The following is a 27745-nucleotide window of genomic DNA, read 5'->3' as shown; positions in this document are numbered from 1 at the left end:
ACCTGACTCCTGGAGATATCGGTACACCAGGAAGTTCACCTCGTCACTGGTAATGCTCATCTTAGCCTCACCTCGCGGGGATGAGGTCTTTACGAAGCAGCAGCCACCACCCTCTGTCGGAAAAGGCAAGAGGAGAAAGCGGAGAGACGTTTCAGACACTGCCTGCGTGTTCCTCCTCAACCGCATTTCTTTCGGAAAATAACTGATACATGTAATACTCAGGAGGTAACTAATGCCCCATTCCTGCCGTACGTTCTGGTAACATAAAGGTTTTATAATTATCTAAACATATATACACATACAGATGAAAAATTTCCCCTGTATTTCCTGGTGACATAAAGCTTTTATAATTACCTAAACATACAAACATACAAGTGAAAAGTATCCCCCAAAACACGAGCTGATGCGTTTTATAATGCTGGCATGGACTCATCTATAAACCACATTAACGGAGACAAAATCAGGGGCACCAGAAAATGAGAACAAACACCGCGACTTGATTCAGTGAAGATCCTGCAGCGGTTGGTACCGAGCTTCAATGGAACCCCGAGACAGAAGGTGGCTGGTGGCACCGACTGGCCCTTCCCTGGACAGACGAGGAAGGTTAGAGTCCTGTCGACACCCCCAGGTTGGGTGACCACGTGGCTCTGGTCACACCTGTGGGTCTGCAGCACAGATGACTCACAGCAACCTCCCACGCATCCAAGTTCCATGCTGAACCTGACGGTCACCGAACCAACAGGGTGCATGTGGCCCCGACATACACAGCGAGGAGCTGAGTCATCGACAAGGAGATATGACTTCTATTAGGAGGCGGGGAGTCAGCAAGCTGCCCCGTGGACAGAGTGCAACGACAGCATTCGGTTCTGCGGCAGACTGGCCAAGACCATGGCATCTTCAAGGATGAACCAAGTGCTTCTCGGGACCCAGGGGCAGGAAGACCAGCCTGTGTGCCCGGACTGTGGACTGAGATGGCCTGTGTCATCGGCCAAGCAGGATTCTTACAGAGCTCAGAATGCTTGCGTGTGCTAAGTCGCTTCAGTCACGTCCGACCCTCTGCGACCCCCATGGACTATATGTAGCCCCAGCCAGGCTCCTCCGTCCCTGGGATTCTCCAGGCAAGGACACTGGAGTGGGTTGCCATGACCTCCTCCAGGGAAATGCTTGTGGTGACTGCAATGAAGTTAGGGGAACCCCAAGGCAATGGTTCAGACCTCCAAGGACTGATGGGTTGGAGGTAAGGCAATCATGTCCTGAGGGCACCAAGAACAGAGAACATGGCACTCGGAGCGTGGGGGGGCTTGAGGCTGCGCCAGGAGGCCTGATGCTGACTGCACCTTCATCCCTAAGGAGCTGTGGACCACAGGCCTCAGTTTTCTACCTATGCCAGCTGCGGATGCTAAGAACCGCTGCCCTCCCCCTCCCCCAGGAAGGTGGTGAGGATGACATGCTTCTACACACACTTCCAGACCAGGGCCCTGAGCACCACAGAGACACAGGAGGGCTCTTAATCCTACTCCGCCCCACTGCAAAGCATCCTCAAAGCAGAGAGACCACCACCGCCCCCAGGAACACGCCTCCAAAAACAATAACAAAAATGGGTTCTTGATTAGTGACATGGTGTTTATTTTCTTGCCTGACCCAGTTTTGATTCATGCATGTGTGTGCTCAGTCGTGCCTGGCTCTTTGCAACCCCCATGGACTGTGGCCCGCCAGGCTCCTCTGTCCATGGGATTTCCCAGGCAAGAATACCGGAGCAGGTTGCCATTCCCTTCTCCAGAGTTCTCATCGGAGGCACCTCCCATTAGGTAGATCTGAGAATCTTTGTGGTTGTGACTGGGCAGAAAGGAAATGACCGTCTTCACTGTGTGGTAAAAACCACACATTCCCTCACTGTTCTGGTTTCAGAAGAAAAAATCAGTGTGAGCTGATGACACGTCTGGAGACTTCCTGCTTAACATGAGTGTTCCAACATAAATAACCACTGGGGGGCTGAAATCCATCAGGAAGCTGAAGGGAAGATTATTTACGGTATTTTTCCTTTTTTAATAACTTACTTTCCAGGTGGCAAAAAACTCTTAATAACCACAGTCATAAAACAGTTCAAAATTCAGTTGCAAGAGAAGTCGTGTCTATGATGTTATACTTAAAATGGAGAACCAACAGAACCTGCTGTCCAGCACAGGGAACTCTGCTCAATCCTCTGTAATAACCTTATGGTCACCAGGGGGAAGGATGGGGGAAGGGACAGTTAGGGAGTTTGGGATGGACATGGACACACTGCTGTATTTAACATGGAGAACCAGCAAGGACCTGCTGTCCAGCACCGGGAACTCTGCTCAATGCTCTGTAATAACCTTATGGTCACCAGGGGGAAGGATGGGGGAAGGGATAGTCAGGGAGTCTGGGATGGACATGGACACACTGCTGTGTTTAACATGGAGAACCAACAAGGACCTGCTGGACAGCACAGGGAACTCTGCTCAATGTCATGTGGCAGCCTGGATGGGAGGGGAGTTTGGGGGATAAGGGATACATTTAATGTACGGCTGAGTCCTTTTGCCTTCTACCAGCAACTACGGCAATGTTGTTAATCGGCTGCATCGCAATACCAAGTACAAAGTTAAAAAAAATAGTTTTTTGTTTTTTTTTTTAAAGGGAGTGGGAAATGGTGTCTAAGGGTTTGGCTGTATTGCGTGTACAGTATTTAACATGCTCTCATACTCCAGGAAGGGACAGGACCGCTCCCCAAACAACACAATCTGACCTGCTCTGTGATGATCTTAAAGGATGTAATGACCACAGAGCCACTTGAGCGTCAGCTCTGGGAGATGAAGACAGACAGGGCGAGTGAGTTTCCCTGCCCACGGGCGGGGAGCCTGGTTCAGAAACAGCGATGGAACAAGCACACAGTCACTCCAGGGTGGGGAGCGTGGTGTTCAGTGTGATATCATCCATGGCAGAAGTTTCTCTCTTAGTAAATCGGTGCCGTTAGGACACAGTCTTATAACATCCTCTCATGCGGCCCCTTCCGCCATTCTCCAGGGATGGAAGAAAAAGTCGGTCTGAGGTCTTGTCTCTGCTATGAGTCTGCTGGCCTGGACACTGGAAGAATGCATCGCGTAAGGTGATCTTCTGGACAAGGCCCTGGGACTTGATTCCACGCTGAGTAAGGATGCAAAGCCAGAGCTGGAAAATCTGCTATAAATGACCTCATTGCAGCAAGGCACTTTCACAAATTCTCTGCCGACTGCAACATAGTAGGACTCACCTCCTGGCCTCCCTTCTCCATAATACTGGGGGTAGTTTAGCCGATCAGTCGTGTCCAACCCTATGTGACCCCATGGAATGTAGCCCACCAGGCTCCTCTGACCATGGGATTCTCCAGGCAAGAATATTGGAGTGGGCTGCCATTTCGTCCTCCAGGGGATCTTCCCGACTCAGAGAGTGAACCTGGGTCTCCTCTGCTGCAGGTGGATTCTTTACCGACTGAGCCACCAGGGAAGTCCATAACATTGCTCTCTTTTCAAATTGAAACTGTGTTTTCCAGTGGCCAGTTATGAGACTAGAAGCTTAATGTGTGTGTCAACATTTACATATAAATGCTCTTGTACACACTGCTGGAGACTAAGGTGGGGAGGAAGCAAGCCTGTTTCATCACATTACACACCTGCTCAGCTTGCATTAACTGAAACGAAGCCGCCACGTAACTGCTGGAAAACGACTGCAAACTTTCGTTGTTGTCCAAAGACAGTAATGAGTACTATTCAATAAATGATGGCTTTTATGGTTGGACTTCAGTTATTGCAGAATGTACATACAGAATAGATTGGACAGAAAACAAGAAAATGTCAACAGTGGTTTCACCTTTTCTTCCCCCACAGACTTATCTTCATTTTACTAAAGAGTATTTGCATGCATATTATCCTACAGTGAGAAAAACAGTCCCCCCAAAGGTTAAGATTTTTCACTAATTGTATAGTTATATTTATTTACTTGGGAGCCCAATGGTCCAAAATTATAAACATAATCAAAGAACTATTCTTTCCTCACCAGAGTTCACATGCCCAGCAGTGGCATGCATGCGTGCTAGCTTGCTTCAGCGTGTCCGATTCTTTGCAACCCTATTACCTCAGCCCGCCAGGCTCCTCTGTCCATGGGATTCTCCAGGCAAGAATGCTAGAGCGGGCGGCCCTGTTCTCCTCCAGGGGATCTTCCCAACCCAGGGACTGAAACCACGTCTCTGACGTCTCCTGCACTGGCAGGCGGGTTCTTAACCACCAGTGCCACCATCTGAATAAGGGAATGCAGTAACCTAGTAAGACTGCAGTCCTCAAAAGGATTTTCATGACCGGCAATGACATCCATGATACAGTGCTACGTGAAAAAAAAAAAGGAGGCTCCAAATGGAATGCGTGTGTGCCCAAGTTTTAGTTTGTACACACACACAAGGCCTCCCCCGGTGGCTCAGTGGGTAAGCAATCTGCTCCCCAACGCAGGAGACCCAGGTTCGATCCCTGAGTGGGAAAGATCCCGTGGAGAAAGAAATAGCAATCCATTCCAGTATTCTTGCCTAGAGAATTCCATGGACAGAGGAGCCTGGCAGGCTACAGTCCATGGGGTTGCAAATAGTCAGACACGACTTAGCAAGTAAACCACACAAACCACACACACACACACACGTACAAATAATAGATACCCTCTAAAATGTAAACAGTAAAATAAAATACACCAGTCTCTCCAGGGCTGGGATGATGCTGGACTTAAATCCGTGTACGTGTGGCGTGCCTTTTCGGTATTCCCCTAATTTCCTCCTACGAACGTGAACTGCAGTCACATTCATTAGGATGTAATTAAAATCAGGCAGCGTCTTCAGAAATCAGTATGAGAACAACCCAGCTAAGGAGGAGAGAAATTGGCAGGGTTGAGACAGCAAGGAGAAGGGAGCCTCCTCGGGTTAGAAAAATAATGACACGCTTCACAGAAATCAAAAAACACCCCCAGGGTGAGGCCTTCAGAAAGGGGCCTTTCTGAGCCTATGTGCCGGCCCGGATTCATTAGTGGCTGGTTGGTTAGCTTCGTTCCGATCGTTCCGACTCTCTGCACACAGGCACGAAGCATGGAGACGCGAGAGGACGGGACGTCCTGGCCCAGACGTGCGGCCAAGACCATGTGTCCCCCTCCCGAGCGGCCATGGGTCCCCGTCTCAAACCCTCTGAGCCGCACACCCTGCCCACCCCACACTTCTCTGCCCCATCGAGAGGCAGGTCCAGAGGGAAACCTTCCTAAAAAAGTTCACCCCGATGATAGCAAGCCACTGCTAAGTAAGGTCTGTGTGGCAGAGAGACAGACACACACGTAAGTCCGACAGCACCGTTATATTTTACAGCCTTCCGTCCACGAGGTGAAATGCAAGCTCAGGTGCCCAAGCTTTCGCAGCTAAGTGCCTCGGGAAATACGGACAGCTTCAATGTAAAAATGCCCTTTCCCTTCTTTGCTGGAGGACGTGGGTCTGCCAGCTAAGGCTTCCGATTAGTCCGTAAATTAATTTACAGACTTTAATTATCTGAGACCGAGGGGCTGGAATGACAGTCTCTGCACTAGGCCCTCTGACAAATCACAGGAATATACACAGGCTGGTTACAAAAGCTCTCAGACAATGTGATTTTCAGCCACATACGCAAGATTTATCTTGGCCTGGATGATTCCCTTTTCTGTGGTAGGTGGAGCCCTAAGTGAGGTCATCGACTCCTATAATGTGGTCTCCAGAGTTTTGAAAAAACAAACAAGCAAAAAACCCTGTGGCTTTGTCTGTAAATATAAAGGCAGGCGATGCTTTGCCCTCTGAGTCAGCCTGTGTCTCAAAAACCTTGGTGCTAAAATAGGGAGATATTGAGGGCAGGAGGAGAAGGGGGCGACAGAGGATGAGATGGCTGGATGGCATCACCGACTCAATGGACATGAGTCTGAGTAAACTCCGGGAGTCGGCGATAGACAGGGAGGCCTGGCGTGCTGCAGTCCATGGGGTCTGCAAAGAGTTGACACGACTGAGCAACCGAACAACAAAAACAAAAGTATACTGTGATGCTTCAGCTTTAAATGAGCATGGTGACCCATGCCTCTATTCTTGCCTGGGAAATCCCTCGGACAGAGGAGCCTGGTGGGCTACAGTCCATGCGGTCTCCAAGAGTTGGACATGAGTGAGCACGCATGCACACACAACAACCACACACCACATAAAAGAAAAATACTCAAAGCACCGTGAAGCCGAGTATCCCAAGAGTGCCCTCTGACACTGAAATCAGCAAGCGGAAGGCATTCAGTTTTGTCATCCGACGCTCGGCAGGTGAAATTCCCACAGCCAGAGGAGTGCGCAGATCAAAACACAGAAAGAAATTCTGATGCGAACAGGGAGGGGTCGTCCGTCTCGGTACTGCGGACACTCAGGACCACATGGATCTCTGTGACGGGTTCCCCGACGCCCTGGAGGATGATAAACAACATCCCTGGTCTCCACCCACTGGGTGTCAGGAGCAAACATCTTCCTCAAAGGTCTCCAGACGTGATCAAATGTCCCCTGGAGAAGGCTGGTTCCAGACGTCCAGAGCCACACTGCCCATGGAAGGCCCTGTAATTCCTCAAGTCCATGAGCAGCTGCAGGCTGTTGGCCAAGCAACCACAACTTAGTAATAAAGTGTCAGTCACTTGACCGTGCCTGACTCTTTACGACCCCACGGACTGTAGCCCGCCAGGTTCCTCTGTCCGTGTGGATTCTCCAGGCAAGGAGAATCATGTTCATGGAGTGCGGTTGCCATGCCCTCCTCCAGGGGAATCGTCCCAACCCCTGGATCGTACCCGTGTCTCCTGCCCTGCAGTCGGATTCTTTATCATCTGAGCCAGCAGGGAAACCACAATGTGGACGCTGTCTTAAGCTCGCCATGGACCTCGCAGAGCTGCATGTCAGAGGCCTTCTACTCGAAGGTCACGGTCAGAAGACGGAGAAATAAAATGGGTGTCTTTCTCGAGGTCAAGGCTGGCGCACCGCAGCCCACAGGCAGATTCACACGTCGCCCACCTTCCGTAAGGCTTAGGAGGTTTCTAAATGGCTGCAAGGAAAATCAAAACAATCCTATTTTGCCACCCCTGAAATTGCGATGACATTGGAATTCCAGCGCCCATCGGCGAAGTATTACTGATGTCACTCAGCCACACTCGTTCATCTGTGTATGATCAGTAGCGGTTCTCACAGCGCAAAGGCAGAGGAAAGCAACGGAGACCCCGGGGCCCACAAAGCATCAGCTATCAACATCTACTCTCTGGCCCTTGATGGAAAACGTCTGCCAACCTCACTCCCCCGAAGATTCTCCCCTCTCTACATTAGAACACGCCCGTCTTGTTGTTTTCCAGCCGAAATTCCTGTCTGGGAACCTGAAGGTGATGCCCTAAGAATGTGGACGCTCCTCGGGCATAACCCACTGGTGGCTCTGAAATGAAGAGTCAAGAAGACACCACAGCCATCATCTGCTGTGTGTCCGTCACTTTCTGAGGCGGGACCTGCTGAAACTAGGCTAAGTCAAACGGGAACAGACCAAGGTCCGTCTGGTCAAAGCCATGGTTTTTCCAGTAGTCCTGTATGAATGGGAGAGTCGGACCATCAAGAAGGCTGAGCACCGAAGAATCGATGCTTTAGAACTGGGGAGCTGGAGAAGACTCTTGAGAGTCTCTTGGACTGCAAGGAGATCCAACCAGTCCATCCTAAGGGAGATCAGTCCTGGGTGTTCATTGGAAGGACTGATGGTGAAGCTGAAGCTCCAATCCTTTGGCCACATGATGTGAAGAGCTGACTCACTGGAAAAGACCCTGATGCTGGAAAGATTAAAGGCAGGAGGAGAAGGGGACGACAGAGGATGAGATGGTTGGATGGCATCACCGACTCAATGAACATGGGTTTGAGTAAACTCTGGGAGATGATGAAGAACAGGGGAGCCTGGCGTGCTGCAGTCCATGGGGTTGCAGAGAGTCACACACAACTTGGTGAATGAACAGCAACAGGACCAGACATGAGCCCTCACTTTCTGACACACAGCACCCAGCGCAGAGAGAAAGGGCTGTGATTTACAGATGACTCCCAAGCTCACAGTCACGGAGGCACCATGGGCACTGTGGCATGTGAGCAGCAATGCCTTTCCCCAGCATAATCCCAAATGAACATCCGCATGTCAAAATCGCACAGGGAATCATCAACGGCTACACAAATTTCCAGTCACCTGTGAAGCTAAACACCAATGCCCAACTCACAGCAGGAAGTCAACGTGTGCGCTCAATTCAATTCCCTCAAAGCTCATGAATACTCAAAGCCCTGAATACTGAATGCAGACTCAATCAAGACACGGATGAGCAACAGACCTTCTCTGTCCCCTCTGACATTGAAACTATGACTCAACTGCGTTTTAAAAATACTGACTGATGGTGCAGCCACTTTGGAAAAGCTGGGATGATTCTTCCAAACGTTAAACACAGTTACCATATGACTGAGCGATTCTCCTCTCAGGTATATACCCAAGAGAAAATGAAGGTACACATCCAGATAAAATTTATACACGAATGTTCATGGCAGCGCTCTTCTGAACAACTCAATAAAAGTAAACACAACTCAAATGTCCATCAGCTGATGCATGGATAAACGGCCTACAGTGGTCCATCCATACAAATGGAATATTCTTTGGCCATTAAAAGACTCATGCTACAACCTGAACACCTGATGTCACAGACTCAATTAACCTTTTCTAATTTTTCAATTAAAAAAAAACCAAACTACCCCTTCCAGATAATTAAGTAAAATATTGAAATTCTAATACAGCTGGCCCTTGAACAAAATGGAGTTTGGGGTGAAAATCCCCTTATACCTACAGGGGGCCCTCCATATCCATGGTTCCTCATCTGTGGATTCACTCACGGACTGTGCACAGCGGTTAGGTATTTACTGGGGTGGGGGGGGGGGGAGAAATTAACGTATAAGTGGGCCGGTGCAGTTCAAACCCATGGGCCAACGGTACATATTTACCTTGCTACATGTTTGGTCTTAAACAAAAATACCACATAAGGTTGTTCCTGTGGTTAAATTTGGGCCTATCATCTTACTTCTGATTGCTTCTTTTTAAAGAAGTACAGCAAAAAATCTTCCGCAAAAAGGCCATCTTTTATGTTTTTAAAATAACAAAACTTCTATCAGTGGTTTTTTTTTTTTTCCCCATTAAAACAAGGAAAGAACCAGAAAACACAAAAAAATAAAGGATAAAATCAAACTCTAAAATTCCATCTTCCAAAATATTAACAGTGCTTCTTCTTGATAGAGGGTGGAGAGGGGAACCATCAGCTTTAGGTTGAGACGTGGGCTTCAACTCTGGTTTTTCATTTTTTGGGGGGGTCACAAGGCTTTCGGGATCATAGTTCCCTGACCAGGGATGGAATCACGCCTCCTGTAATGGAAACTGCAGAGTCCTAACCACTGGAACCACAAGGAACTCCCTGGGTTTCCATTCTTGATGTCTGCACATCTATGATTCTTTGGTTTCTTCCTCTGGGTATACCTTATCACCTCACTAGATCTATCGATAGTAAGCTACATGTTTTTCTAATAACTTTCAAGGTTAAGTAGGAAATCAATTTGCAGATAGACACAAATCATATTAAGAAACTAACAAAGCAAAGAATTAAGATACAGGAGCCAAATAAGATACAGCCTCATGCCCTCAATTATAATCAATTTTGCTGCTTAATTTTAATTCATAATGGTGATGCAAGGGATTGATTTTAGAAGCTGTCATCTGCTCCAGAAAAGTTTAAAATAGCTGGTTCCGTATTCAGCTTCATGTTCAGTACAGTACAGTCGTATCCAACTCTTTGCGACCCCATAGACTACAGCACGCCAGGCCTCCCTGTCCATCACCAACTCCCAGAGCTTGCTCAAACTCATGTGCATCGAGTCGGTGAGGCCATCCAACCATCTCATCCTCTGTTGTCCCCTTCTCCTCCTGCCTTCAATCTTTCCCAGCATCAGAGTCTTTCCCAATGAGTCAGTTCTTCAAATCAGGTGGCCAAAGTATTGGACTTTCAGCTTCAGCATCAGGCCTTCCAATGAATATTCGGGACTGATTTTCTTTAGGATGGACTGGTTTGATCTCCTTGCAGTCCAAGGGACTCTCAAAAGTCTTCTCCAACACCACAGTTCCAAAGCATCCATTCTTTGGTGCTCAGCTTTCTTTATGGTTCAACTCTCACATCCATACATGACTACTAGAAACACCATAGCTTTGACTAGACGGACCTTTGTTGGCAAAGTAATGTCTGTACTTTTTAATATGCTGTCTAGGTTGGTCACAGCTTTTATCCCATGGAGCAAGCCTCTTTTAATTTCATGGCTGCAGTGACCATCTGCAGTGATTTTGGAGCCCAAGAAAATAAAGTCTCTCACTGTTTCCACTGTTTCCCCACCTATTTGCCATGAAGTGATGGGACCGGATGCTGTGACCTTCATTTTCTGAATGTTGAGTTTTAAGCCAACTTTTTCACTCTCCTCTTTCACTTTCATCAAGAGGCTCTTTAGTTCTTCACTTTCTGCCATAAGGGTGGTGTCATCTGTGTATCTAAGGTTATTAATATTTCTCCCAGCAATCTTGATTCCAGCTTCTGCTTCATCCAGCCTGGCATTTCGCATGATGTAATCTGCATATAAGTCAAATAAGCAGGGTGACAACATACAGCCTTGAGGTACTCATTCCCAGTTTGGAACCAGTCCATTGTTCCATGTCCGGTTTTAAGTGTCCGCTTCTTGACCTGTATACAGATTTCTCAGGAGCCAGGTATGGTGGTCTGGTATTCCCATCTCTTTAAGAATTTCCCAAAATTCTTAGAAGGTAAAAAAGCCCAGTTCATCTTAAAGAATCAAGGAAGCAGCACATCATTATTTAATAATGCTTTGTCTATTACCTTCATGGAGAAGGAAATGGCAACCTACTCCAGTATTTGTGCCTGGAGAATCCCATGGACAGAGGAGCCTGGTGGGCTACAGTCCACTGGGTCGCAAAGAGTCAGACATGACTTGGCGATTAAACAACAATTACCTTGAACTTCAGCAAGAAGAAAGACCTCAGACATGTATCATTTTAAAACAGAAGGTGTTCAGTTTTGGCAAAATGCAGTTCTGTTTGAAACGAATTTCAGGCGGAGAACAAACATCAAAGGCAGGGGTGTACCTTTAGGGTGACTTCATGTGTAGACCTCGGAACCAGTGGGCTCCCCAGCACCCGATCATAGGAACTGCCAAGTGTCTGCTGGGACCTGCCTGGCGAGAAACAAGGAGATTGAAAAAAAGGAAAACCACAACAACAATCAAAATGAACCTGAAAATTCTTTGGGAATTGTTCACCTTTGATCTCTCCTGTTCTTCTTTTCCTTTGTCATCTCAAACACGTTTTACTGTTTCATACCCTCTATCTTCAACTTTTACCCAAACTGTGCAGTTTTATTTGCAAAGTAAAAAGGGAAGTAATTAAAATCAGCCATCAGCATTATGGTACATGCAGAGCTTTACAAGGAAAACGTCTCAAAGTAAATAACATTGGTTAGAGTGCAGACAAGCATTCTGCTATCATTCAATGATAATGAACGCCCTCTTGAAACATCTTTGTTTTAGGGAGTGTATCACATAAAATCAGTAAATTAAACCGTACACACCCTAAAGAGAAGAAAGATGCTTCACAGAAAGTTGATAGACAGCGCTTGGGCCAATGTTACCATCATCACGCCATGCAAGTTTGCAGCCATGCACTCAGTTATGTGCTCATGCAAACAGGGAAACGTTAGAATCGTTTCTCCCCCCCTTCTTTCGGCTTCCTAAAATAAAGCAAAAGGAAGCACTGACTACCAGGTCTCAAGTTTTCCGCTGTTATTCTCCTACATTTCCATTTCAGAGCAGTTCTGTATTTGCACAGATTTCTAAAGAAGCCAGGGGTATATCTCACAAGATAACCCTTCATATCACAAACTTGCTTTTCTCAGTCAACATAAATAGAAAGCAGTCAACCAGCATCTATTTAAGGATATGTACCTCCTTCCTTACAAAATGTCTTTGGTTGTGAGTGAGTCCAGGCTCCTACAGGATTTAAATTATCCACACATTCAAAAACTGAGGAAATTAAATGACTACCACTTTCTGTAAATTCTTGTTCAATAGTCTTAAGTGATATAAAAAGGTGCCAGGTTTAATGTAATTCAAATTCAGAAGCAGGGCTATGAATGAAGCTGTTTCTTATTAGTGAATTAATCAGAACCTCTTGAAACGTTTTTAAGGAAATTCAAGGAAATTATTCCCACTGAGCTATGTTTATAGTTACACTGTTCAAAGAAAGGAGATTAAAAAGATTCTATAAGCAGGTTCATAGGCTGTTAAGTTTCATTACACTATATTTTTAAAACATCATAAGGATCTGTAAGATGAAAGTAATAACCAGAACAACTGAAAAAAACTCTACCACTGAAGGAAAATAAGATTTAAACAAAACTCTGCAGTTGTTTGAATAGACATTTAACGGCATTAGACTGGAGCAGGGACAAGGGAATATGGACTTTTCTTATAAAATAAAAATGCATTTCATTATGAAATAAATTCTGTAGTAGAGATGAAATAGGACAATACTCCTGAGAGTAACCTGACGCAGAAAGCAATTGACTATTTTCAGGACTGTGTTGTAAACCCAAAATAGCCTTCTGATGAGACTGCTAAATACCGTAAAGTATCAAAATATGAGCAGATGTCACCACAATAAGCCCCAAATTGCTTGAAAATTAAAACATTAAAATCCACAATAATTCAATTAGGCAATTAATATATAAAGAGCTCTTACTACAAGCTGTTCAGGAAAAAAAAAAAGCTTCAGTATTTAGTATTTGGACCTATTCTTTTTCCAAAACAGATGGTAACTCACAAATTGAAGGTTATCTTTGATATAAGTTGTTAAATTCAATAAGAGTAATTAACATCATCTGTGTGTTAGAAACACACAAAACATGTGAAATATGACTTTGGTTAATGACATTCTGGTTATGCAACATGACAAATTAATTAGTTTACTGCTAAAAATAAGAAGTTAAAGTGAGAAATCTGACCTTCCAATACCTTGTCATTCGTGATTTTCCCATTACGAACAACCAGAGAGAACCACTACCCATAAGCCGTGCTGGCAAGAATTCATGGGACTGAAAAATATTTGTGGGACATGCAAATGATTTTAACAAATGCAATATATTCCTTAATTCTCAAAGGTAAACACACAACGAAAGTGACGTGAGTCCCTCAGTCACGTCCGATTCTTTGTGACCCCACAGACTGCAGCCTGCCAAGCTCCTCTGTCCATGGAATTCTCCAGGTAAGAAACCTGCAGTGGGTTGCCATTCCCTTCTCCAGGGGATCTTCCCAACCCAGGGACTGAACCCGGGTCTCCTGCATGGTAGACAGATTCTTTACCGACTGAGCCAAGTAACCCGTAATAAGAATATGGAAGCATCGTGGCACGTCCACAGTGTTAACACAGGTGCTTTCAACCAGGGGTGGTGTGTCCTCTGCCCCAGGGCACTCTAGGATATTAGGCAATGTCTGGAAACATTTTTCAGTGTCACAACTGGAGGAGGGACACGACTGGCATAGCATTAAGCATCTACAACTCACAGAACAGTCTTCCACACAGTAGACAGATCAGGCCCCCAAATGCTACTAATACCCAGAAACTATATTTTAATGGGACAGACTTTAGTGTTACGTAGGTTAGACTAGGGAAACAGAGTCCAAGATGGTAGTCAGAAGAAGGGACAACTAGAAGGACCACATGCAGGGCAGACAAAGGAAAGGAAAAAGCCCATGAAAAGGAAAACCTGAGGCCTGGAACAAGAACCTCTGGAGGGGGAAGAGGCCTAACACACCCCTTTCCCTGACTGGCTTGACCATACACCCTAATTGCATTCCCTTCCCTGATTGGTTGCAGATACAAGCCCTATTTTGCAAAGGGAAATAGCCAATGGAGCCCGAGGAACCGCCAAGGGGAAAGAGAAAAATGTATACAAAGGGAAACCTAAAAATGACACCAGACCACTCCCACAGGTGTGGGTCCACTCTCCTGTCTCAAGACTGTCCTGCGTGTGGCTTGCTTAATAAATCCTGCCTGCTTGAGCTGTGTCGGTCTGTCGTTTTAATTCTTTCCTATGAAGAGACAAGAATGGAGGGGGAAAAACCTACTTGCCAGTAGACTAAGTAGACACTTTTCTTCGTGACTTCTGCCTTATTCGTACGGTGCCATATTAGAAGTACACATGGGCCTTCGATTCAGAAAGGAACACCCACGGGACACTTTAGCATAGACTATCAAAATCTAAAACGGGTTACCGAGGTCAATCACGGATTCTGTATAGAGAAAATGGTTCACTAAGAGACACAAAAGCATCAGATATCCAACTGCAAAATAGTTCAAGGCATTCAGTGAATTAAGAGCATGGGAATAACAATGAATTCTGATAAGTGGGGGCTTCCGTTGTAGGGGGCACATTTCCTGGTAAGGGGACTAGGACCCCATATGCTTCGAAGCATAGCCAAAAAAAAAAAAAAAAAGAATTCTGATAAAGAAAAAATATTTAAGAGCAATGAAGCAAAATAATAACTATTACAGAGAGAAAGTCTCTGGAAAAATAGGAATACCAGAACATTCAAGGTTCAGCAGATAATCCCATCACTTAATGAGGTACAAATGAAAGCAAGAAGAAACTGCATCGTTCATTTGAAAGAAGAATATCCATGTTTGCAAAAAAAGAGAAATGGCTTTAACAAAATTGAAATTTGAGTGGAAGGGCTTGAAAATCAGGTATAAAAGATTATAAGAGAGGAAATTTATAGGCTTATCCTTTTATGTAAATACAAGTTTAGCAAAATGTTGAAAATTTCTGATGCTTTGTAATGAATACTTGGAAGTCCATTATTCTCTTCATTTCTTAGTATGTTTGAAATCTGCCAGAGTAAAATGGTTTTTTTTTTTAATTTACATAAAAAGATCTGTGAACTTATTGATTTGCCCTTGTTACTTATGAGGCTGTAAGCTACTTTGAAAGCAAGAACAATGCCTTCTACCATCTCTTTATACTTCACTGTGGCTAACGGACTACCTTACATTCAGGGATAAACAGCTCATCAGGGTCTGTTGAAATGTTAAAAACTAAATGTCTTTTTTGGGGGGAGCTATGGAAAATGCCATGGATGGAGGAGCCTGATGGGCTGCAGTCCATGAGGTCGCTAAGAGTCGGACATGACTGAGCAACTTCACTTTCACTTTTCACTTTCATGCATTGGAGAAGAAAATGGCAACCCACTCCAGTGTTCTTGACTGGAGAATCCCAGGGACAGGGGAGCCTGGTGGGCTGCCATCTACGGGGTCGCACAGAGTCGGACACAACTGAAGAGACTTAGCTGCAGCAGCAGCAGGTACAGTTAAGTGTCTTCTAGCTCTGAGATTCCATGGTATCAAGTTTCAATTTATCTGCTTATGCTTAACTCTTAACTCACCAAGATACCAAAATTACCTGGCCAGGTGATCAAGTCACATGTTAAGTCTTTCCCAAAGCACAAGTGAAGAGATTCCAAGTTTGGCTTGTTTTTTGCAATCACAAACCAGCAAATTAAAGAGAGAAGGAAGCAACCTTTACAACACTGTCAGGGGTCTAACACCCTGATTTCAAGCAGTCTATTTTGTCTGAGTTCCCTCCAATAGTCACTTAAACGTCCATAATTAATGAGAAAGTAGAAAAGAGCCTCCCAGAGGAAAGGGCCAGGGAACTGGAGCTTTGAGAAAAGACTAACATGTGACTTGATGACTGCTGCACTGGAAAACCAAGAGGAAAGCGGAAGTGAACTCACAAGATTTGTTGCACAAGTAAAGGAAACCGTAAACGAAACAAAAAGAAAACCTACAGGCTGGGTTGCAATTCAACAGGACTCCGTTTCCAAAACACACGAATAGCTCATACAACTCAGTAACAGAAAACCAAACAACTCCATCAAAAAAACTGGCAGAAGAGCAAAGTAGATACTCCTCCAAAGAAGACATACAGATAGCCAATGAGCACCTGAGAAGATGCTCGATGTTGCTCATCACTGGACAAATTCAAATCAAAACTACAATGATGCATCACCTCACACAGGTCCGCATGGCCATCATCAAGAAGTCTACAGATAATAGATGCTGGAGAGGGTGTGCAGAAAAGGGAACTCTCGTACGCTGTTGGCAGAAATGCATTTGGTATGGCCCCTATGAAGAATGGTAAGGAGGCCCCTTAAAAAAACTCAAAGTACAATTACCATAGGATTCAACAATCCCACTCCTGGTTATGCCGCTGCTGCTGCTAAGTCGTTTCAGGCGTGTCCAACTCTGTGCGACCCCACGGATGGCAGCCTGGGTATATATCTAGAGAAAACCCTAATTCTAAGAGATACATGCACCCACATATTCACAGAAGCACTCTGCACAATAGCTAGGATGTGGAAGCAGCCTACATGTTCACCGACAGATGAAATGCTAAAGGTGTGGGATGTTGTGTTTAGTCGATATATTGTATCCGACTCTTCTGTGACCCTACGGACTGCAGCCCACCAGGCTCCTTTGTCCATGGGATTCTCCAAGCAAGAATACTTGAGTGCGCTGCCATTTCCTCCTGCAAGGGATCTTTCTGACCCGGGGATCAAATCCATGTCACCAGCATTTGCAGGTGGCTTCTTTACCAATGAGCCACCTGGGAAGCCCCTAAGGTGTGGTGTGTGTGTATATATATATATGCGTGTGTGTGTGTGTCTCAGTTTTATCTAACTCTTTGTAACCCCGTACACTGGGGTAGCCTGCCAGGCTCCTCTGTCCATGGGATTCTCCAGGCAAGAATACGATAGTGGGTTGCCATGCCCTTCTCCAATATATCTATATCCATATCCATCTATACATATATACATACATATAATGGAATATTACTCAGACATAAAAAAGGATGAAATAATACTATTTTCAACAACATGAATGGACCTAGAGGTTACTGTATCAAGTCAGAGAAAGGCAAACTCATCACTTATATGTGGAACCTAAAATATGACACAAACGAGCTTAGTTACAAACCAGAAAGAGACTCATAGACATAGAAAACAGATTTATGGTTACCAAGGGAGATTGGGGAGGGGATAAGCTAGGAATTGAGGACTGGCAGACACATGCTACTATACATAAATCAGATAAAAAACAAGGTCTTTCCGTGAAGTACAGGGAACTACAGTTAATATCATATAATAAGCTATAATGAAAAAGAAACTAACCATAAAAACGGTTTATACATAGCTGCATCTACTGTGGATCTGTTCTAAGTGCCTTGAAGTTATGTAATCCTGCTAATAAATAATGACAGAATCCTTCCTACCAGAATGTCACGTTTCCAACGAGGATCCCAGGTACCCCCACGAGCAGTGTCAGACTAGGGGTTCACACACAGCAAGTCATGACTTTCTTGTCATGATGCCTTCCTGGCTCCAAGCTGCAGGCAGCAGAAATTTTGTGAATTGCTGTCCTTCTCTAGGGGCTTCCCTGGTGGATCAGCTGGTAAAAAATCCACCTGCGATGCGGGAGACCTGGGTTCCATTCCTGGGTTGGGAAGACCCCCTGGAGAAGGGAACGGCTACCCACTTCAGTATTCTGCCCTGGAGAATTGCACAGACTGTATAGTCCATGGGGTTGCAAAGAGTCGGACATAACTGATTGACTTTCACTTTCACTTTCCTTCTCTAGCTTGTCTGTGTACCTAGGTATTCACCTAGAAAATGACACTCCATGCTCAGGATATAACTTTCCCAAACTTTAACTTTTCTGACACATGCTGAGATGTTCCTGACGACTTCCTGACAGATTTTGAATACACCAGTTGCTAGACATTCTAATAAAGAGGTTCTCCTGCTGGAAGACTATAGATTCCCCAGAAGAAATATGAAACCAACGTGCATTTCTCTAGACTCTGGAAGGCTGCAAGCTAAAGATGGCAGCGCTTGACAAAAATTAATGCAAGTCTGCCAAGATGGTAATGACTTACAAAAATAAACTTGACTTTTAACATCATAATAGTGGCAAGAAGTAGGGCAGTTCTACACGCGCCTTTACCCACTGGGAATTAAAATCAGGCCATGATCCTCACGTCTCTTTTCACTCACCCAACTAGGAACACGGGTACCGTGAGGTGAGAGGTCATGGTGCATTAAGCGGTTCCTCATCTCCTACCATCACATTCCTCTTTGAACACCATTCATTTATGGGATGCTCTTTATTTAGATGGATTAGTTATTTTTTGTCACTATACTAAAAGGGTACCCAATTCTCTTTATACGTAAACTGGCAGACAAGAGTAAAGGGATCTGTTCTCTGTTAAGAGTTCTATTTATGACACACACACAAAGATTCTGGGTTGTTTTGTTCATGATAAACACTAATTACGTGCATGAATTTCAAGGGGAAGAAAAGGGAAGGAAGGAAGAGGAAGGAAGGATTGGGAAGGAAGGGGAAGGAATTGGAAGGAAGGAAGGGGGAGGAAGGGGAAGGAATTGGAAGGAAGGAAGGGGAAGGAAGGGGAAGGAAGGAAGGAAGGGGAAGGAAGGGGAAGGGAGGAAGAGGAAGGAAGGGGAAGGGAGGAAGAGGAAGGAAGGGGAAGGAAGAGGAAGGAAGGGGATGGAAGGGGGAGGAAGGAAGGGGAAGGAATTGGAAGGAAGGAAGGGGAAGGAAGGGGGAAAAAAGGGGAAGGAATTGGAAGGCGGGAAGGGGAAGGAAGGAAGGGGAAGGAAGGAAAAGGAAGGAAAGGGAAGGAAGGAAGGGGAAGGGAGGAAGAGGAAGGAAGGGGAAGGAAGAGGAAGGAAGGGGATGGAAGGGGGAGGAAGGGAGAGGAAGGAAAGGGATGGAAGGGGGAGGAAGGAAGGGGAAGGAAGGGGAAGGAAGGGAAAGGAAGGAAGAGGAAGGAAGGGGGAGGAAGGGGAAGGAAGGGGATGGAAGGAAGGGGAAGGAAGGGGATGGAAGGGAGAGGAAGGAAGGAGAAGGAAGGGGAAGGGAGGAAGAGGAAGGAAGGGGAAGGGAGGAAGAGGAAGGAAGGGGAAGGAAGAGGAAGGAAGGGGATGGAAGGGGGAGGAAGGGAGAGGAAGGAAAGGGATGGAAGGGGGAGCAAGGAAGGGGAAGGAAGGGAAAGGAAGGAAGGGGAAGGAAGGAAGGGGGAGGAAGGGGAAGGAAGGAAGGGGGAGGAAGGGGAAGGAAGGAAGGGGGAGGAAGGGGAAGGAAGGGGAAGGAAGGAAGAGGAAGGAAGGGGAAGGAAGGGGAAGGAAGGGGAAGGAAGGGAAGGAAGGGGATGGAAGGGAGAGGAAGGAAGGGGAAGGAAGGGGAAGGGAGGAAGAGGAAGGAAGGGGAAGGAAGAGGAAGGAAGGGGGAGGAAGGGGAAGGAAGGAAGGGAAAGGAAGAGGAAGGAAGGGGAAGGAAGGAAGAGGAAGGAAGGGGAAGGAAGGGGAAGGAAGGAAGAGGAAGGAAGGGGAAGGAAGGGGAAGGAAGGGGATGGAAGGGAGAGGAAGGAAGGGGAAGGAAGGGGAAGGGAGGAAGAGGAAGGAAGGGGAAGGAAGAGGAAGGAAGGGGATGGAAGGAAGGGGGAGGAAGGAAGAGGAAGGAAGGGGAAGGAAGGAAGAGGAAGGAAGGGGAAGGAAGGAAGGGGGAGGAAGGGGAAGGAAGGAAGGGGGAGGAAGGGGAAGGAAGGAAGGGAAAGGAAGGGGAAGGAAGGGGAAGGAAGGAAGAGGAAGGAAGGGGAAGGAAGGGGAAGGAAGGGGAAGGAAGGGGATGGAAGGGGGAGGAAGGAAGGGCATGGAAGTGGGAGGAAGGAACAGGAAGGAATTGGAAGGAAGGAAGGGGAAGGAAAGGGAATGGAGGAAGGGGAAGGAAGGAAGGGGAAGGGAGAGGAAGGAAGGGGAAGGGAGGGGAAGGAAGGAAGAGGAAGGAAGGGGAAGGAAGGGAAGGAAGGGGAAGGGAGGGGAAGGAAGGAAGAGGAAGGAAGGGGAAGGAAGGGGAAGGAAGGGGATGGAAGGGGATGGAAGGGGGAGGAAGGAAGGGCATGGAAGTGGGAGGAAGGAACAGGAAGGAATTGGAAGGAAGGAAGGGGAAGGAAAGGGAATGAAGGAAGGGGAAGGAAGGAAGGGGAAGGGAGAGGAAGGAAGGGGAAGGGAGGGGAAGGAAGGAAGAGGAAGGAAGGGGAAGGAAGAGGAAGGAAGGGGGAGGAAGGAAGGGCATGGAAGTGGGAGGAAGGAACAGGAAGGAATTGGAAGGAAGGAAGGGGAAGGAAAGGGAAGGAAGGGAGAGGAAGGAAGGGGAAGGAAGGGAGAGGAAGGAAGGGGAAGGGAGGAAAGGGAAGGAAGAGGAAGGAAGGGGAAGGAAGGGAGAGGAAGGAAGGGGAAGGAAGAGGAAGGAAGGGGAAGGGAGAGGAAGGAAGGGGAAGGAAGAGGAAGGAAGGGGAAGGAAGAGCAAGGAAGGGGATGGATGGGGGAGGAAGGAAGGGCATGGAGGCGGGAGGAAGGAACAGGAAGGAATTGGAAGGAAGGAAGGGGAAGGAAAGGGGATGAAGGAAGGGGAAGGAAGGGAACAAGGGGGAGGAAGGGCGAAGCTTGGTGTTTTGAATCCTCGATTAAAAGGCCCAGGCATTTCAACAAAGGCACCCTAGTACACACGAGTGCATCTCACACGCAGAGAGAGCAGGAGTAACGCTGCAGGGTCCTTCACAGGGAACACACTTGTATGTCTCTATTATTTCTCTAACTAGGCTACTCTGCTGACAATCCTCCCCTTTTCTGAAACCAAGTTTAAAAATCGGGAGATAGTCAGGATATGACGACCGAGGAGGGAAAAGTTCTAGACTGGTAAAGCAGGGGTGAGCACACTTTCTCTGCAGGAATCTTGGATCCTTGACACCCAAACTGAGCCTGCTACAACTGCTCACGTCTGCTTTGGCTCTAAAACAGCTGCAGACGGTACATAAATGGGTGTTGGATGTGCTTCAACACAATTAAAAAAAAAATAGATTGCAGGTGGGGTTGGCCTATAGGCAGGAGTCTGCCGATCCCTGCCTGAGGGCAGTATCAGTGAAAGTCATTCAGTCGTCTCTGACTCTTTGCGACCCCATGGACTACACAGTCCATGAGATTCTCCAGGCCAGAATACTGGAGTGGGTAGCCTTTCCCTTCTCCAGAGGATCTTCCCAAACCAGGGATCGAACCCAGGTCTCCCACATTGCAGGCGAATTCTTTACCAGCTGAGTCACAAGGGAAGCCCAAGAATACTGGAGTGGATAGCCTTTCCCTTCTCCAGCGGATCTTCCCGACCCAGGAATCGAACCAGGGTCTCCTGAATTGCAGGCAGATTCTTCACCCACTGAGCTGTCAGGGAAGCCCAAGGCAATATCATGCTCACTTTATTAAGGTGTGTACTCCAAACTTCTTGTGTGCATGTGCGCAGAGTCACTTCACTTGGGTCTGACTCTCTGCGACCCCATGGACTGTAGCCCGCCAGGCTCCTCCATCCATGGGATTCTCCAGGCAAGAACACTGCACTGGGTTGCCATGCCCTCCTCCAGGGGATCTTCCCGACCTGGGGATTGAACCCACGTCTCTTATGTCTCCTGCACTGGCAGATGGGTTCTTTATGTCCCCTGGGAAGATGACCCATATTACATTAAAACAGACAACCTTCTAATATCCTCAGGGTGACTTCAGACAATTAACATATGACAGAAGTGGTCTATTCGAGAAGTAAAACAAGTCTCTGCCTTGTTTCTGGGAATGACCACAGTGGAGGGGGTGCAGTTGGAGTGAGGGGTGTATTTCAGCCCAGGTTCTTGGTCTCTGGGACACACACACACACACCCATACACACACACACATGTACACCTGCCATGGGAGCTTTCATGACACTAGCTCAAATGCCATTCTAGGTTAAGATGATGCTCTCAGAACCCAAGTGCAAAGTCTCATGAAACTTTTCAGTTCTTTCACGGATCGCATAAGCGTGAAACTGAACAGAATAAATCTCATCAGTGTGGAGATGACATCTCTTTTTTTCCCCCTCCCTCGTTAAACACGATTTTTAACAGGTTTCGTTTTTAGACTAGTTTTAGATTTCCAGCCAAAGTGACAGGAAGGTACACAGATTTCCTGTATGCCATTTGCCCCTACACAGGCTCAATTTCCCTCCTTATCTAGGTCCCCCACCAGAGGGTCCATCTGTTACAACTGATGAACCCACACTGACATTATCACCTGAAGCCCATAGTTTATATCAGGCTGTGGCACCTTCTATGGGTTTTGACAAAAGACATAAACACACCTGAGCCCCCCAGGTGGCGCTCGTTGTAAAGAACCTTCGCACTTCAATGCAGGAGACGTAAGAGACACAGGTTCGATCCCTGGGCCAGGAAGATCCCCCGGAGAAGGGCATGGCAACCCACTGCAGTGTTCTTGCATGGAGAAGCCCATGGACAGGGAGCCTGTTGGGCTATAGTCCATGGGGTCGCAAGGAGTCGGGCAGGACTGAACGACTTTCACTCACTCACTCAAGAAAACCGAGGCTTAGCTGACTGACGGGGTTGCAAGAAGTCGGACATGACTGAAGGGACTTAGTACGCACACACGCATAAAGACACGTGTCCACCACTAAACCACCATCAAGAATACTTCCACTGTCCTAAAAGTTCTCCGTGCTCCAGGGGCTCATCTCAGCACTGAAGATGGTGCTGCAAAGAGTCAGACACAACTAAGTGATTGAACTGAACTAATATTCCACTGTCTAGACGCAACATTCAAATATTTATCCACTCACATATAAAAGGACATCATGGTTTCTCCCAAGTTTTGGCAATGATGAATCAAAGCTCTATAAACATACGCGTGCAGGTTTTTTCCTTTGAGTACATTTTTTTAAAAATGCCATTAAAATGATATAAGTAAGGACTTGCCTGGTGGTCCAGTGGCTAAGTCTCCACGCTCACACTGCAGGGGCCTGGGCTCGATCCCCGGTCAAGGAATTAGATCCAACATGTGCAACTAACGATTCTGGATGATGCAATGAAGCCTAAAGACCCACACAGTTTTGCACTAAGACCTGAGCAGCCAAATAAATCAACATACTTTTTAAAGAATTATCTAATTAACAGATGTTCAGGGGAAAGCTTTTAAGAGGTTCTCAGTTGTGGGCAACTGTGTCCCCGTAGGGTCATCAGTCAATGTCCGGAGATATTCCTCAGTGTCACAACTCCGGGGAGGGTCTCTGGCATGCAAGGGGTAGAGGTCGGACAAGACATTCCCACGTGAGAAAGGATTCTTGGGCCCCCAACGTAACTAGTGCTGAGGCTGAGAAAACTCTGCTGCTGCTGTTCAGCCACTCAGTCGTGTCAGACTCTTTGCGACCCTGTGGACTGTAGCCTGCCAGGCTCCTCTGTCCGTGGGATTCTCCAGGCAAGAATACTGGAGTGGGTTGCCACGCCTTCCTCCAGGGGATCTTACTGAGCTGGGGATCGAACCCATGTCTCTTACGTCTCCTGCATTGCCAGGCGGGAAGCGCCACTAGCGCCACCAGGGAAGCCCTGAGAAGCCCTGGTATGAGGATAAAATGCTAACTCTCCCTAGGTCCACTCCGTCTCACCTCGCAGAGACTGCCCCTATTTCCCAGCTCCCCCTACAGTCCTCCAAGTGCCCACCGTGTGGTACTCTTCCTTTTAACACAAACGTGATCTGCTAACTATCATCCCTGAATCTGAGTCATGAGAGGTGCGTGTCACTGGTTTTCATCACGAAAACCTTTCAACAGCAAGGCTGCTCAGTACCTGCCTACATAAAATAACTCGTCGCCCACCTGTTCTCGTAGAAAGTGTACATTTTATCAAGTCCCTCTAGGTCCATGATATGACTTAACCGTCACAACAATCCTTTTGTTATTCCCACTGCCTAGCTGTAAAAGGCCAAGTTCTAGAGAGTTTAAATGAACGGAACAGTCCAGACTGGTTTCACAGCTAGGAAATGGTCAAATTTGTTTGTTGTTGCTCAGTTGCTCAGTTGTGTCCGATTCTTTGCGACCCCATGGGCTGCAGCACTCCAGGCCTCTCTGTTCATCATCAACTCCCGGAGTTTACTCAAACTCATGTCCATTGAGTTAGTGATGCCTTCCAACCATCTCATCCTCTGTTGCCCCCTCCTCCTCTTGCCCTCAATCCTTCCCAGCATCAGGATGTTTTCAAATGAGTTGGCTCTTTGCATCAGGTGGCCAAATTACTGGAGCTTCAGCATCACTCCTTCCAATGAATACTCAGAGATGATTTCCTTTAGGATGGACTGGTTGGATCTCCTTGCAGTACAAGGGACTCTCAAGAGTCTTCTCCAACACCACAGTTCAAAAGCAGCCATTCTTTGGCGCTCAGCTTTATGGTCTAAATCTCACATCCATACATGACTACTGGAAAAATCATAGCTTTGACTAGATGGACCTTTGTTGGCAAAGTGATGTTTTTGCTTTTTAATGTTCTGTCTAGGTTGGTCATAGCTTTTCTTCCAATGAGCAAGCGTCTTTTCATTTCATGGCTGCAGTCATCATCTGCAGTGATTTTGGAGCCCAAGAAAATAAAGTCTGTCACTGTTTCCATTGTTTCTCCATCTATTTGCCATGCAGTGATAGGACCGGAAGCCATGACCTTAGTTTTTTGAATGTTGATTTTTAAGCCAGCTTTTCCACTGTCCTCTTTCACTTTCATCAAGGGGCTCTTTAGTTCCTCTTCACTTGCTGCCATAAGGGTGGTGTCATCTGCATATCTGAGGTTATTGATATTTCTCCCGGCAATCTTTGAGTCCAGCTTGTGCTTCGCCCAGCCCAGCGTTTCTCATGATGTACTCTGCATGTAAGTTAAATATGCAGGGTGACAATTCATAGCCTTGATGTGTTCCTCTCCCAATTTGGAACCAGTCCGTTGTTTCAAGTTCTGTTCAACTTGTCCAGTTCTTGACCTGCATACAGATTTCTCAGGAGGCAGGTAAGGTGGTCTGGTATTCCGATCACTTTAAGAATTTTCCATAGTTTGTTGTGATCCACACAGTCAAAGGCTTCAGTGTGGTCAATGAAACAAAAGTAGACGTTTTCCTGGAATTATCTTGCTTTTTCTATTATCCAACAGATATTGGCAATTTGATCTCACACTCCTGAGCTGATCTGAAATGTATTCAGTCATTTGCACTGTGTATATGTGTGTTAGTCGCTTAGTTGTTTCCGACTCTTTGCGACCCCGTGGACTGTAGCTCACCAGGCTCCTCTACCCATGGGATTCTCCAGGCAAGAATACTGGAGTGGGTAGCCATTCCCTTCTCCAGGGAATCTAGACGACTCAGGGATCGAACCGGGGTCTCCTGTACCGCAGGCAGATTCTTCACAGCCTGAGTCACCAGGGAAGCCCTCGTTTGCACTTTATCTACAAGCAACTACGCTCTATTCAGTTTTGGATTTTCTGTGATTTTTTTTTTTTTTTCCCTTCACCGGACCGCCTTCCAGGTTTCCGCAGTTAGCCTTGACATCTAGAAGATGAAAGCCAGAACGGGAGTGAGTCATCCTGGGGCTTTGCATTCCATTCACGTGCGCATCTCTCCCATGGCGTCAAACTCAGATCAACAGCGAATGTCTTATTTATAGCGATGGTTTATTTATAGATGAGCAGGATGACCAAAAGCACCCTTATGCCTCCAAGAAAGCAGCAGCGTGTGCAGCTGGACCAGGAAACCAAGTGCGGGAAAAGGCAGTTCCTTCCTGATTCATGGAATGCAGTTCTTTGGAGATAAAACACACCCTATTTGTCATTAAAATTCTTTGTTTCTGAGTGCGTCTGCCTTCAAGATGTTAACGCTTCTCTTGTTCCATCATTGGTACGGGAGACTTGTGAAATCACAAGCAACCATTATTATTAGTGTCATGACTGGGGACTTGTCTGGGAGTTTAGTGGTTAAGACATGGCACTTTCACAGCAAGGGGCATGAGTCTGAGCCCTAACTGGGGGACTAAGATACTAAATGCCTCGAGGTGAAGCCGAAATACACACAGACATATATATATATACACGTATGTACACGTGTATTCATACACATACATATATATACACATGTACGCACACATTGATGACTGTAAAATCATAGCTAAATATGTACATCAGGCCTCATTTCATGCAACTACAGCTATTGAATATGAATTTTCCAAACTAGAAAAGGAGAGCTGGGAATTCCGTGGTCTCTGTGCTTTCAATGTCAAGGGTCTGGGTTTGATTGCTGGTCACGTAATTAAGATCCCATAAGCCCTTGTGGTGCAGTGAAACAAAAAGAAAAGAAAAATGTCACCCACCATTTTTTTAAAGTCTTTTTTGATTTTGTTACAGTATGGCTTCTGCTTTATGTTTTGGGTTTTTAGGCCTGTGGGGTCTTAAGCTTCCCCGACCAGGGATCGAATGCACACCTCCTATACTGGAAGGCAAAGTCTCAATCACTGGATCTCCAGGGAAGTCCCGGCCCACCTTTTTTAGAATTCTGATTCCTCACTGCCCTTTCCTCCTACCTGACGGCTGCTAACCAAAACAGACTCACGTGTGAGCGCCAGTCAGTCAGTCCTCCAAAGCCAGGGACGAACAGGACATGTGGGTTGGTCTGTCTCGGCTAAGATGACTAAAACAGTTTGAGAGTTTGTTTCTGCCTAGCTTTCAAGACACAAGCTTGCCTTCAGGTGCAGGGGCTGCAGGAGGCAGTTTCTAGTACGGGCTCCAATATCACTGGGGGAGGCGACTGCAGTCATGAAATTAAAAGACACTTGTTCCTTGGGAGAAAAGCTACGACCAACCCAGACAGTGGCTTCAGAAGCAGAGACATCACTTTGTTGACAAAGGTCCGTCTAGTCAAAGCTATGGTTTTTCCAGTAGTCATGTATGGATGTGAGAGTTGGACCATAAAGAAGGCTGAGTGCCAAAGAATGGATGCTTTTGAACTGTGGTGTTGAAGAAGACTCTTGAGAGTCCCTTGTACTGCAAGGAGATCCAACCCGTCCATCCTAAAGGAAATCGGTCCTGAATATTCATAAGAAAAACTGATGCTGAAGCTCGGATACTCTGTCCACCTGATATGAAAAAACACCCTGATACTGGGAAAGACTGAAGGTGGGAGGAGAAGGGGACGACAGAGGATGAGATGGACCGATGGCATCACCGACTCAACGGACATGAGTTTGAATAAACTCCAGGAATTGGTGATGGACAGGAAGGCCTGTTGTGCTGCACTCCATGGGGTCGCAAACAGTTGGACATGACCTAGCGACTCAACGGACAACAGCAAGTATGTGATTATTTGGAGAAACAAACACTTGAGACAATTCGTTTGAAGCAAGACCAAGAAATCTATCAGTTAAGTAAAGCCTCCTCTTTTAAAGGAATCTGACATAAATTCTGCGAGGCAGAAACCACCTCTGTAAGCTGATGGTGTGAGGTACCAAAAAGATAACACACCTCATGGAAGGAGGAGGCACTGCAGGGCCTGGCATTACAAATGTCAAAAAAGACTTGTGGTTTCCTGTAGTTTCAGAGGGCGACTGACTCTTGAGACAGA

The 27745-nt window shown here is 46.5% G+C and overlaps 1 protein-coding gene across 5 annotated transcripts in view; it reads right to left on the bottom strand.

The window, feature by feature from the left end:
* The window catches only part of TBL1X (transducin beta like 1 X-linked), a 247955-nt gene that overhangs the window by 61493 nt on the left and 158717 nt on the right, over positions 1-27745 (bottom strand). For 3 of the 5 annotated variants that reach the window (XM_027534937.1, XM_027534940.1, XM_027534938.1), the window contains 2 exons: positions 11256-11344; positions 3-113 (listed from right to left, as the gene is read on the bottom strand). In XM_027534937.1, the coding sequence (XP_027390738.1) occupies positions 3-60 (58 nt within the window). In that variant the 5' untranslated portion in view covers positions 61-113; positions 11256-11344. The remainder of the gene's footprint in view (positions 1-2; positions 114-11255; positions 11345-27745) is intronic. The other 2 variants (XM_027534939.1, XM_027534941.1) reach the window with 2 other exon arrangements.

The sequence above is a fragment of the Bos indicus x Bos taurus genome, chromosome X, assembly GCF_003369695.1.
Source record: "Bos indicus x Bos taurus breed Angus x Brahman F1 hybrid chromosome X, Bos_hybrid_MaternalHap_v2.0, whole genome shotgun sequence".
Taxonomy (NCBI): Eukaryota; Metazoa; Chordata; class Mammalia; order Artiodactyla; family Bovidae; genus Bos; species Bos indicus x Bos taurus.
The sequence above is the reverse complement of the archived record's forward strand: the minus strand, read 5'-3'. Positions and strand labels throughout refer to the sequence as shown.